Source organism: Dipteris shenzhenensis, chromosome 26 (assembly GCF_047967505.1).
Source record: "Dipteris shenzhenensis isolate YYH24624 ecotype China chromosome 26, Dip_SZ_1.0, whole genome shotgun sequence".
In the NCBI taxonomy this organism is placed as follows: Eukaryota; Viridiplantae; Streptophyta; class Polypodiopsida; order Gleicheniales; family Dipteridaceae; genus Dipteris; species Dipteris shenzhenensis.
The window spans coordinates 26,023,226-26,035,201 of record NC_141621.1 but is presented as its reverse complement, the minus strand read 5'-3'; the positions used below and the strand labels follow the sequence as shown (position 1 = coordinate 26,035,201).

The window sequence follows — 11,976 nt, the reverse complement described above, 5'->3', positions numbered from 1 at the left end:
CTCTCTCGTGCGCTGTCGCGGCGCGCCCCTCACTCTCTCTCTCCCTCCCTCTCTCTCGTGGCAGTGGCCTCCCCCCCCTCTCTCTCTCTCCCCACTCTCTCTCTCCCCCCTCTCTTTCTCATGCGCTGCCATGACAGCAGCAGCGTGCCCCTCACTCTCTCTGTCCCCCCCTCTCTCGCGGCAGCGGCCTCCCCCCCTCTCTCCCCCCTCTCTCTCTCGCGCGCTGCCACAGCAGCGCGCCCTCACTCTCTCTCTCCCCTCCCTCTCTCTCGCGGCAGTGGCCTCCCCCCCTCTCTCTCTCTCTCTCCCCACTCTCTCTCTCCCCTCTCTCTCTCTCGCGTGCTACCGCGGCAGCGGTAGCGTGCCCCTCTCTCCCTCTCCCTCTCTCTCGCCCACCCCCTCGTGCTGCACCTCCCCCCCCTCTCTCTCTCTCTCCCTCTCTCTCGCGTGCTGCCGCAGAGCGCGCCCCTCTCTCCCTCCCCCTCTCTCTCTCCCCCCCCTCGCGTTGTGTCTCCCCCCTCTCTCTCTCACGCACTGTTGCGGCAGCGCGTCCCTCTCCCTCCCCACTCTCTCCCTCGCGTTGTGCCTCCCTCCCCTCTCTCTCTCTCCCCACTCTCTCTCCCCCCCTCTCTCTCTCTTTTACCTCTCATCCTCTCTCTCTAAACGTCTCTCCTCTCTCTTTCTCTCTCTCTCTCTCTAAAAGTCTCTCCTCTCTCTCCCTCTCTCTTTCTCTCTCTCTCTCTCTTTTGCTGCCGAGGCAGTAAGACTCTCTCTCTCTTATAATCTCTCTCTAAAAGTCTTTCCTTCACTTTTCTCTCTCTAAGTTCTCTCTCTATAATAAAATTTCAAAGAATACAAATTTAAAAAAAAGTACCTGGAAAAAAGTTGAGATCTATGCTTGTGCTTGCTTTTGCTCTTCCTCCTCTTTTTGCTTCTCCTCTTGCTCTTTCTTGTTGAAATGAGAGAAACAATGAGAGAAGGAGAGTATATATAAGAAAAACTAGGGTTTTAAGTGCTTCTCTCTCATTGGTCCTTCTATATCATTATCTCCTCTCCCATTGGCCTCTCCATTAGATTATCTTCTCTCCCTCTCCCACCCCATTCCCACTCCCACCCCCATCTTCCCACCCCACCTCCCCCATTCCCACTCCCTCTCCCACTCCCACACCCACGCCCATTCTTCCACCTTCCCCATTCCCACTCCCATCCTCCCACCCCACCCCTCCCACTCCCACTCCCATCCTCCCACCCTCACCCCACCCCCACCTCCCCCATTCCCACTCCCTCTCCCACTCCCACTCCCATTCTCCCACCCCCACCCCCACCTTCCCCATTCCCACTCCCTCTCCCACTCCCACTCCCATCCTCCCACCCCCACCCCCACCGCCCCCATTCCCACTCCCTCTCCCACTCTCCCTTTCTCCCACTACCACCCTCCCACACTCCCTTTCTCCACTTTCCCACTCTCCCTTTCTCCCACTACCACCCTCCCAACTCCCACTCCCATTCCCACATTCCTACTATCAATTCCACTACTACTTATGAATTCTAATTAAAACTATTACTTAAATAAATGATATTACTGAAAACACTCATAGGATTTAAGGTTTAGGATTTGGTCGTTTGGGTTTAGGGTTTGGTGAGTTAGGGTTTAGGGTTTAGGGTTTGTGAGTTAGGAATTAGGGTTTGTGAGTTAGGGTTTGTGAGTTAGGGTTTAGGGTTTGGTGGTTTGGATTTAGGGTTTGGGGGGTAGGGTTTAGGGTTTAGGGTTTAAGGTCTGGGAGTTAGGGTTTAGGGTTTGAGGGTTAGGGTTTAGGGTTCAAGGTTTGGGGTTCCGAGTTTGGGGTTTAGGGTTTGGAGGGTTTAGGGTTTAGGGTTTGGGGGTTAGGGTTTAGGATTTAGGGTTTAGGGTTTGGGGGTTAGGGCTTAGGGTTTAGGGGTTAGGGTTTAGGGTTTGGGGGTTTGGGTTTAGGGTTTAGGGTTTGGGGTTTAGGGTTTAGGAGTTAGGGTTTAGGGTTTAAGGTTTGGGGATTAGGGTTTAGGGTTTAGGGTTTGGGGGTTAGGGTTTAGGGTTTAGGATTTAGGGTTTGGGAGTTAGGGTTTAGGGTTTAGGGTTTGGGGGATTAGGGGGATTTAGGGTTTAGGATTTAGGGTTTGGGGGTTAGGGTTAAGGGTATAGGGTTTAGGGTTTAGGGTTTGGGGTTTAGGGTTTAGGGTTTTTATTAGTTAGGGTTGAGGGTTTAGAGAGTCAAGATTAACATTTACTATTCAGGGATTAGGGATTATGAGTTTGGGTTTAGGGATTAGGGTTTATGATTTTAGGTTTAGGTATTAGGGTTTAGGGTTTAAGGGTTAGGGTTTAGGAATTAGAGTTTTGGGATTAGGATTTTGGGATTTGGGATTTGGGGTTAGGGTTTACGGATTAGGATTTAGGGGTTTAGGATTTAGGTTTAGGAATTAGGGTTTAGGATCTAGGGCTTAGGGTTTAAGGGTTTAGAAATTAGGGATTAGGGTATAGAATTTAGGGTTTAGAAATTAGGGGTTAGGGTTTAGGGTTTAGGAATTAGGGTTTATGGTTTCAAGGGTCGAATTAGGGTTTACGGTTTGGGGGTTAGGATTTAAGGTTTAGGGTTAAGGGTTTGATTAAATTTTTAAACAAGATCTAGATTTTTAAATCATTAATAAAGTAGATTATTAAGAAGAGACTAATGTTCTTTATAATGGTTGTTACAGCTTGTTTGCAAAGGAAACTCACAAAGGAGATGGCTACAAAATTTATTATGGGGATGGAGGTGATTCTATGTTGCAAAAGAGAAGTAGTTGCATTTGCTACAATCCATGAAAGTGATCCAAATTCTATTTATCACTTTAGAAGACTTGGCGAAGATAAGGTGGGCATTATCGTATCAAGGATTCTTAGTGCACATGTTGAGCTAAAGCATAAGAAATCCTTGGAGATGTTATGCCCTATAATACTTCCAACAAAGCATTTATTGCATGGGATAGAGATGAGACTTATCCAACACATGTCATCAGGAATACAAAGTGCATATCTTTGGATTTTAGAGTGGGAGATATTTTACAAATGTTATCATTTGCAAATAAGAATGTAGCAGAAGGTCAAGTCTTGGGATTTGAACAAGTGGAACACTGGACATTTGCGCAGATGAGAATTCAAAAATTTACTGATGATGGTATGGATGATAACTCAATGTCATTGGATGGTCCCTACTATGAGGTAGGATTATGGAAATCATGCACGATAGTATAATGAGTGATGTTCTCTCTGGAGTAGAGGAGTTTCAAGACTATGGAGCTATGAAATCCATAGAAAGTGCATCAATGAGTGATGTTCTCTCATGAATAGATGAGTTTGAAGATCATTCTAGACACTCTATCACCACTGACTATGGAAGTATGAAATCCATAGAAAGTGCATCAATGAGTGATTTTCTCTTAGGAATAGATGAGTTTGAAGATCATTCGGGACACTCTAATGCCATTGTGACAAGTGGTTCTACGATTGTATCAAAAGTAGGGATGAGATCAACAAAGGACTATTCGGTATTTGACTTTGATTGTGAAATAGTTAATGTTACAAATGGTTTGACGAATGTATCAAAAGCAAGGATGACATCAACAAAGGAATATTCAGTATTTGACTGTCAGAGTGATAAGATCAAGAATGCAACATCTCATGAAAACAACGTGACAAATAAATCTTACAAGGAGAACTACACAAATCCAAATAAGAATGTACAGAAGGTCCCAAAACGAACATACAGATGCATGAAAAGACAACGAGTCCAGACAGATCCAAAAAAGCAACCAAAGAGAATAAGAGTAATGAATGAAGATGTTATGCTAAAAGCAATGCGATCTACATGCTGTAAGCGTACATGTATGTGATCCATTAACTTACATGACATCAAGGGTTGTAGAGAACATGTCTAACAAAGGAAAGGAAGCAGAAGAAATGAATACCTACTCACGAGATTGTCTTGCTTTCTTGTAAATGATAAGAGAAGGCGAAGTTTAGGACTGTGGATAAGGCCTCTTATAAATGGAAAAAGTATATGCAATAATGCATATCGCATTATTACAGGATTATCACATGGCACATATTGGAATTTGGCTAATAAAGCAAAGTATGGAGTTAAATTTAACATTCATGGAAACATAGGAAGGCCCAAAACAAGAGCCTCAATGGTTGCGGCAACAGCAATTTTGAAAGATTACATTTATGAAAATGCTTTACCGCAACCCCACCTATCAGAAATGCATCTTCCAATAGGTTTGACCAAAAAAGAAGCATTTAACTCTATTGGAGAAACACAGAGGCAAAGAGGGCATGCACCGGCATCTTTTCATACTTTGTATACTCTTTGGAAAAAAAGCTTTGGACATGTTAAAATCCCAAAGAGGCAAAAAATGTCAAAGTGCAACGACTGTGATGATCTAAAGCGAGCACTTGAGAGTGCAACATCTCCAGAACAAAAAGAAGCTTACAAAAAAAAGAGAGAATTTCATCATGGACTTGTTCGACATTCTAGAATAAAATATGTATTTTGGAAGGAGCAAGCTATTTCTCACCCAAATGAGTACATGCGCGTTATTGTAGATGGTATGGATCAAAATACAACAATATTACCTCGATTCGTTAACACTCCACCTAAGCTACAAAGCAAATACTTTTTAAAGACACATCTATGTGGAGTGTTAGTGCATGGATTTAAGTTTTTTGCAGACATATGGATTGATTCCTTGCATCTACATGATAGCAATCAAGTTGTAACATCCGTTATGAAGGCAATTCACAATGTACATGCAGAAAAAGGTCGCCTACCAGCAACTTTGAGAGTACAAGCAGACAATTGCGGACGAGAGGATAAGAATGTACTCTTCTTTGCATTTTGCTCAATGCTAATCACTCATAGAATCTTCAATGAGATTAAAGTTGGGTTTTTGTTGGTTGGGCACACACATAAGGATATCGATCAGGTATTTAGCACAGTTTCAAGAGAACTAAAACACAAGGACATGGAGATGATGGATCACTTGACAAGAAAATGTGGGAGGCAAGTTGGTGGCCGTAAGGAAGGAACAATATGCTCGATGGTTGAGAGGATGTATGATTGGAAGAGCTTTATTCTACCTTTCATACAAAAAGGTGGTGATGCCTTGATAGGTCATAGCACTCCACACTATTTTCGCTTTTTCTTAAAGGATGAAAAACCAGTGATGCAATGGCAACACTATTCTCTTGATACAAAATGGGAACCTGAAGAACGTTACTCTCTCTTAACTTCAATCCCGAGCAAAGAAATGCATCCAACATGGGCTCCTATAAAAGAATTCAGCGAGAAATCCAAAGGTAAAATAGAAGGCTTAAAAGCTTTTATTACATACAAAGAGGAAATGCTCCAGAGATTTCCTGATTGGAAGCCCTCATGGAAGGAACACACTACTATTGTAATTAGCAAGACCTACCAATTGATAAAGGACCTTGCAAAAATGCGAGAAGATGATATTAAGGCAGAACGGCCTTTATTTTGGCCAAATGTTGGTAATGACTTGCGTCCAGCATGTGGTCTCTTTGAAAATGAGTTTGAATCGTTGCTCCCACGTCCATATCGTGGACCCAAGAAGAGAGAGTTTATGCCACAAATAGACATAGATGTCCATTGTTTTGTTGCAGTTCGACCATCAGATGATGAACATGAGAACGTGAAGTTTTGGGTTGCGAAAGTAGTTGACGTGAGCATGGATGACTGGGGGAGAGCTACAACATTTACAGCGGTATGGTATGAGCAAGGGGTAGGAAGGAGAACCAAGATAACAGTACATTGTCTAGTAGTTGTCTGAAAAAGGAATGGGTCCCAAACCATGAAGCAATTTCAAGACTTTCCACAGAGACAGACATAGTATCATAGAAATCAAGGTCAAAGAAAACAAAGAAGCACATGGGCTACGATGTAGAAGACAAAATAAAATTACCGCAACCAATTATTACGCACATTACAGAGTTCATAAAGATGCTCGCTCGGGAGGAAGTAGAAGGAGATAGCGCAAATGAAGAATGCCCATGATAATACCATTCAAATATCGAGAAAGAGTGAAGGTGGTGGTGGTAGTCAGATGAGAGTGAATGAAGATGGCACCCAAGCGACATGTGACGACAGAAAGGACATTCTGAACAAGCAAATGTTTGGATCACTCATTTCTGTGATCATGATAGAAAAGGACATTCAAACAAGCAAATGTTTGGATCACCCATTTGTACTAAACTCATTGTAAAGGAAAAATTAAATTATTGAAAAGGCCAGAGGAGATACTTTGTACAAAGACTCATCCAGAGCAATATTTGTTGTAAAACTTATGACATGATAATGTGAAATTGCAAGCATAGCTATTGCTATTTTTTGGAGTACAAAAGAGGCTTCCATCATGTCTCATGTCTATATAAACCTTTTAATTTCTTGAATATTCAAGAGTGTTATAGTTTTCTGCATTGAAAGTAAAAAGAGTCTTACAGGTCTCTTATGTATACATTTTTAAAATGTTGTGAATCCTCAATAGCATGGTTTTTCATGGATTTAAACTATTAACTCGGATTTTTTATTTTAAGAATATGATTCTGATAAACAAGAAATACAAATTTAGGATTTAATAGTAGTTTTGCATTATTTGTACAACATTGTAGAGAGATATTTTGAAATGTATTATGTGAAAATGATAGTGCCAGAAAGTAAACTTTTAATTCTCGAATGACAGTTTCATGAAGTAAACTTTTCATTTGGGAAGGATTTTAAGGAATAGTCCAAAAGTAGACATATGAGTCCAAAATTAATGAAATAAGTGTTATATATACATACATATATATGTATATATATATATATATATATATATATATATGTACATGTATGTATATAATACATATATATACATACATGTACATGTATGTATATAATACATATATATACATATATGTACATATATGTACATGTATGTATATAATACATATATATACATATATGTACATATATGTATATGTATGTATATAATACATATATACATACATATACATATATATATACACATATACATAAATATACATACATATATATACATACATATACATACATATACATATACATGTATATACATACATATACATATATATATGCACATATACATAAATATACATACATATATATACATACATATACATATATATACATACATATACATACATATACATATACATATACTTATATAGATATGTATATATATATATGTATATATACATATATATACATATACATATACATACATATACATATACATATACATATACATCTATAGATATGTATATATATATGTATATATACATATACATATACATATATACATATATAAATATGTATATATACATATATACATATATAATGTATATATACATACATGTATATATGTATGTATATATACATATATATACATACATATATGTATGTATACATATATATATGTATGTATATACATACATACATACATACATATATATATGTATAGAGAGAGAGAGAGAGGGGGGGGGGAGGCAAGGGGACGGATAAAGAAGACAGTGATTATGTTACGAAGATGATATTTCCTACATTAGTTGCTAGAGACATTATTTATTTTGTAGTCATAATGACTATGGCAAGGTATTCCATAGGAGCCATCGGATGCGGTAGGGGTCCTAGTGGATGCTTTGTGTGGTTCAGTTAGGGACACCTAACTATAATCGTGTTTTAAGAATCTAGATAGTTAGTATTGTGGGTGATTACATATAAATACTAATGCCACTAGTGTTACTGGTGTTATTGCAATTGGATTGCTATGTATTTTTACTTTTGTATATCAAGTGTAATTATGTTGGGAATAGTTGGTGTCATGATTCATCAGTTAATTATTAACTAACACAATTGGCAGCTTGAATATAGGTGATGAGTTGGATAATGAGGACTTGAGATGGTGAAGATGATTTGGATTGATCAAAGTATTGAATGGTTGAGAAAGGCCACGGGCCAAGATTGTGAATATTAAGTCGTGGGCTAATTCATTTAATTCTGAATGAGTGAATATAAAGCATTGGGATATTTTAAGCTCATGGACCTATGTTGAGAAATCCCTCCAATTGTGAACAAGGGATACTTCTAAATGTACTATTATTGGTTCTTTGCTTTTTGGAATATGCTACTAGATGGGAAGCAAGAGCCACCATCTAGAGGGGGCAGATTGGATCCATTGTCTTCTCTCTCCCTTTGATCACTTTGTTCATGATCTTTATGTTCTTGGTCATTCATGAAATTGTAATATGGCTAATCTTTGTTGTTTTTCATAACAAACTAACAGAGAGGAGTAAAGAGGAGAGATTGATGAGGATCCCTTTATTTATGAGGGGAGGCCCTCTTATTAATGAGGGTACAAATTCAAAACTCATTTACAACATCTTCATGTACAGCCTAGTGGTAAGACCTCGTGAGTGGGTAATAGATGTCTTGAGTTCAAATCTCGCATTTGCATAAAATTTTGAAGTGGCCCCTTTGGCCTTAGCTTATTTGGGAGTACTCCACCTTTACACTAAGAAATAGATTGAATATGTCAATTTAAAAACGGGTGAAAAATAAAGGCCAATGAGCCTATTTGCCAATAAGACGATACTCAAATTTTCCAAATAAAATTGAATACATAAACCTTGTTGGTCAAAACTTCCCAAAAAAGCAATGCTCTTTAGTACATCATGTGCTCTCTTGTTAATATATCTCTTTAGTACATCATGTGCTCTCTTGTTAATATATTACAAATCACATGTATAGATAAAGATGAACCCTATCAAAGCCTTGGGATATTCCACCTTTACACTAAGAAATCAATTGAATATCCAATTGAAAAATAGAAGTTAGGGGGACTATACTATTTGCCAATACGAATATAGGCCTCGTGTTGGTCCCAAGGGAGTGCTCTCTAGTACATCATGTGCTCTCTTGTTAATATATTACTAATCACATCTACATGTGAAGATGACTTGTCATTGGGTACTCCACCTTTACACTAATAAATCAATTGAAGGATCTATAAGCCAATAAGACAATACTCAAACTAGGAAATAAAATTGAATACAAGGGCCTTGTATTGGTCCAAAGGGAGTGTGCTCCGGATTGCATTGTGTGCTCTCTTGTTAAAATATTACAAATCATATCTACATATGAAGATGAGCTGTCAAAGCATAGCCTTGGGGTACTCCACCTTTACACTAAGAAATCAATTGAGGGTTCTATTAGCCAACAAGACAATATCCTTGGGGTACTCCACCTTTACACTAAGAAATCAATTGACGGGCCTATTTGCCAATAATACAATGCTCAAACTGCAAATAAAATTGAAAACATATGCCTCCGTTCTTGTTAATGTACTACAATTCACATGGACATCAGAAGATGAACGGTATCAAAGCCTTTCTGTCCTTTGGAAATCCGTCTATTGTCTTTGTATACCATAGTTTCGTTGCCCAACTTCGTGTACCGAGATAGGCAACAGTAGCTATTGCCATCACGAACGCTGATATTGTTTGACCGATCATTGCCAAGCCTATGAAGTCTATACACTCGAACAGATAATGCGGACAACACACCAAGGAGAACATCCCACCTTCAGGAATGGCATATCGTTGTTCCTGATCCCCCCACTTTCCTCCTTGACCTCCTGGCTTGCGTAGACACGCCAACAGATGATGGTGATAGAAATTGCCTATTATTCCCACAAGGAAAACTACCACACCGTATCGCATCAAATCTATGGAGGGAGGTTGCAGCATCAATGAAACTTGTTGTGCCAAGAGAGTAAATACTGAACCAATAGCATAGAACCCTGATATTTTGAGGCTCACCGACAGCTCCATGGATCCTGAATATCGATGTAATAGTAGAACCTGAAAACCAAAACTGCTCAATGGAAAATCGAAATAGAATGGAAGATGAGAGGGCATCTACACAAATGCACAGGATAGCAAAAGTCACAGAAAACACCAGGAGATTTGAGGAAACACCTCGAGAATCCTTTTCAAAAAATGCAGCGTGAGTGCTGAAGCAAAGACGATGAGGCGAAAATCGGTCTTTTCCAAGCCCGATGGCAGCAGCAATCCAGAAAAGCCGAGCTTGACCAGGAGGAATGCAGCGCCCAGCAGAAAGGCAGGGGTGTAGCAGATGAACATGCCCAGCTTGGAGGGTAAGGCGGCTCCTTTGTTGGGCGGCTGGTGCTGCGCGAACTTGGAGTATCGGAGGCCACTCCCGGACGATTCCTGCAAACAGAGAGGGATAAAACTGGCGATGTAAAAGACCTGCAGGAATCGAAGGCTAATGGGGTCGGGATGAGCAACGATGAGCTCCAAAGGCGTGAGAAGCCCCTTCATGCTGGTGAAGCTGTGGAGACGAAGGTGGTTGACGTCGAGGCTACAAACTGGAGATCTCAAAAGGGGGACACGATGGATGAATCTGTTCCGAAGATGGGTCACAGAAAATGGTGATGAAAGACGAAGATGATCAGCTGGGAAGGTAGATGTGTTAGTATGGTGCGCAATGCTTAACGGAGCAAACAAGACTACCGACATGATTCATTCAGACATGTGTCGGTCAAACCAGACCACCCATACAAATGATAGGCCACCTGATAGGCTTCTCCTAAGAGATGTCCCCATCCACTCAGCCTTGCCCATGGCATGGAAACAAGACTACCGACATGATTCATTCAGACATGTCTCGGTCAAACCAGACCACCCATACAAATGATAGGCCACCCGATAGGGTTCTCCTAAGAGATGTCCCCATCCACTCAGCCTTGCCCATGGCATGGAAACAAGACTACCGACATGATTCATTCAGACATGTCTCGGTCAAACCAGACCACCCATACAAATGATAGGCCACCTGATAGGCTTCTCCTAAGAGATGTCCCCATCCACTCAGCCTTGCCCATGGCATGGAAACAAGACTACCGACATGATTCATTCAGACATGTCTCGGTCAAACCAGACCACCCATACAAATGATAGGCCACCCGATAGGCTTCTCCTAAGAGATGTCCCCATCCACTCAGCCTTGCCCATGGCATCGAGGATATTGCAAATCCCAACCCACCCTTGGTTTTTAAAATCTTCAGAGCATCCCACATAACATAATGGAAATTTTCTTATTACGTTCTTTTGGCCTCAGGAAGCACCTAAACATCCTTTCAACGTTAGGCTGATGGGACTTCTTAACATTCCAAATGAAGGTCTGATAAAGAGTTGCTCCTGCAACAAGGACATGTTGAGTGATCAATACTCTAGTATTCCACCCTACAGATACACCCTACCAACCTTGAAAGTTTTTGTAAAACTTATCTTTGAGCGATTTGAATCTTTATTATCTAGCCCAAAGAGGCACCTATATAAATAGTAATATTTTGACACTAATGGACTGTGACCAAATTGGCCTCTGAATCTATCAGATGAGGTATGGTCTATGAAGATGAAGGAGGTTCTAGAAGTAGCAGAATGCAATCTCCTTAGCCAATAAGGTGAGTTGGCTAGCTCGTTTTTAGTAGATGAGCTTTCAAAAGCTCTCATTCTAATGGAGAAGGATAAATCCCTTAGCCCGAACGGAATGGTGGTGGAATTTTATTTGTCCTCGAAAATCGTCTTAAGGAAGATCTGACAAGCTTCGATTTTTAAGGGGTCCCTATCAGAAGATGTTAATGCAGGCTTGATGAAGTTATTCCCAAAGAGGCAGTCCAAACTAAGAGTGGGGGATTGGAGACCCATTATGATGCTTAATACCTCCTACAAGGTGTTGGCCAAGGCCCTCGTCCTTAGAATTGGGGATATTTGCATAATGGTGGTTGACAGAGAATAGAATGGATTCATAAAAATTAGGGACATCTTTGAAAACGTTTTTGCCA

General features: G+C 40.3%; 1 protein-coding gene across 1 annotated transcript; it reads right to left on the bottom strand.

Annotated features, from left to right (window-relative positions):
- Nucleotides 1-9,199: 9,199 nt before the first annotated feature.
- LOC147884888 (uncharacterized) lies at nucleotides 9,200-10,655 on the bottom strand. Its single transcript, XM_087397713.1, has 2 exons — nucleotides 10,088-10,655; nucleotides 9,200-9,970 (listed from the first exon to the last, which is right to left on the bottom strand). Exons 1-2 carry the CDS (start codon nucleotides 10,646-10,648, stop codon nucleotides 9,473-9,475), a joined length of 1,059 nt encoding a protein of 352 aa, XP_087253839.1. The 5' UTR covers nucleotides 10,649-10,655; the 3' UTR covers nucleotides 9,200-9,472.
- Nucleotides 10,656-11,976: the final 1,321 nt, after the last annotated feature.

What these genes read in the sequence shown, in the direction of transcription:
- LOC147884888 (XM_087397713.1), bottom strand. Translation starts at nt 10,648, where the DNA reads ATGTCGGTAGTCTTGTTTGCTCCGTTAAGCATTGCGCACCATACTAAC. An exon ending in TTTTGAAAAGGATTCTCGAG is followed by an intron (nt 9,971 to 10,087) that starts GTGTTTCCTCAA and finishes TTTGGTTTTCAG; the next exon opens with GTTCTACTATTACATCGATA.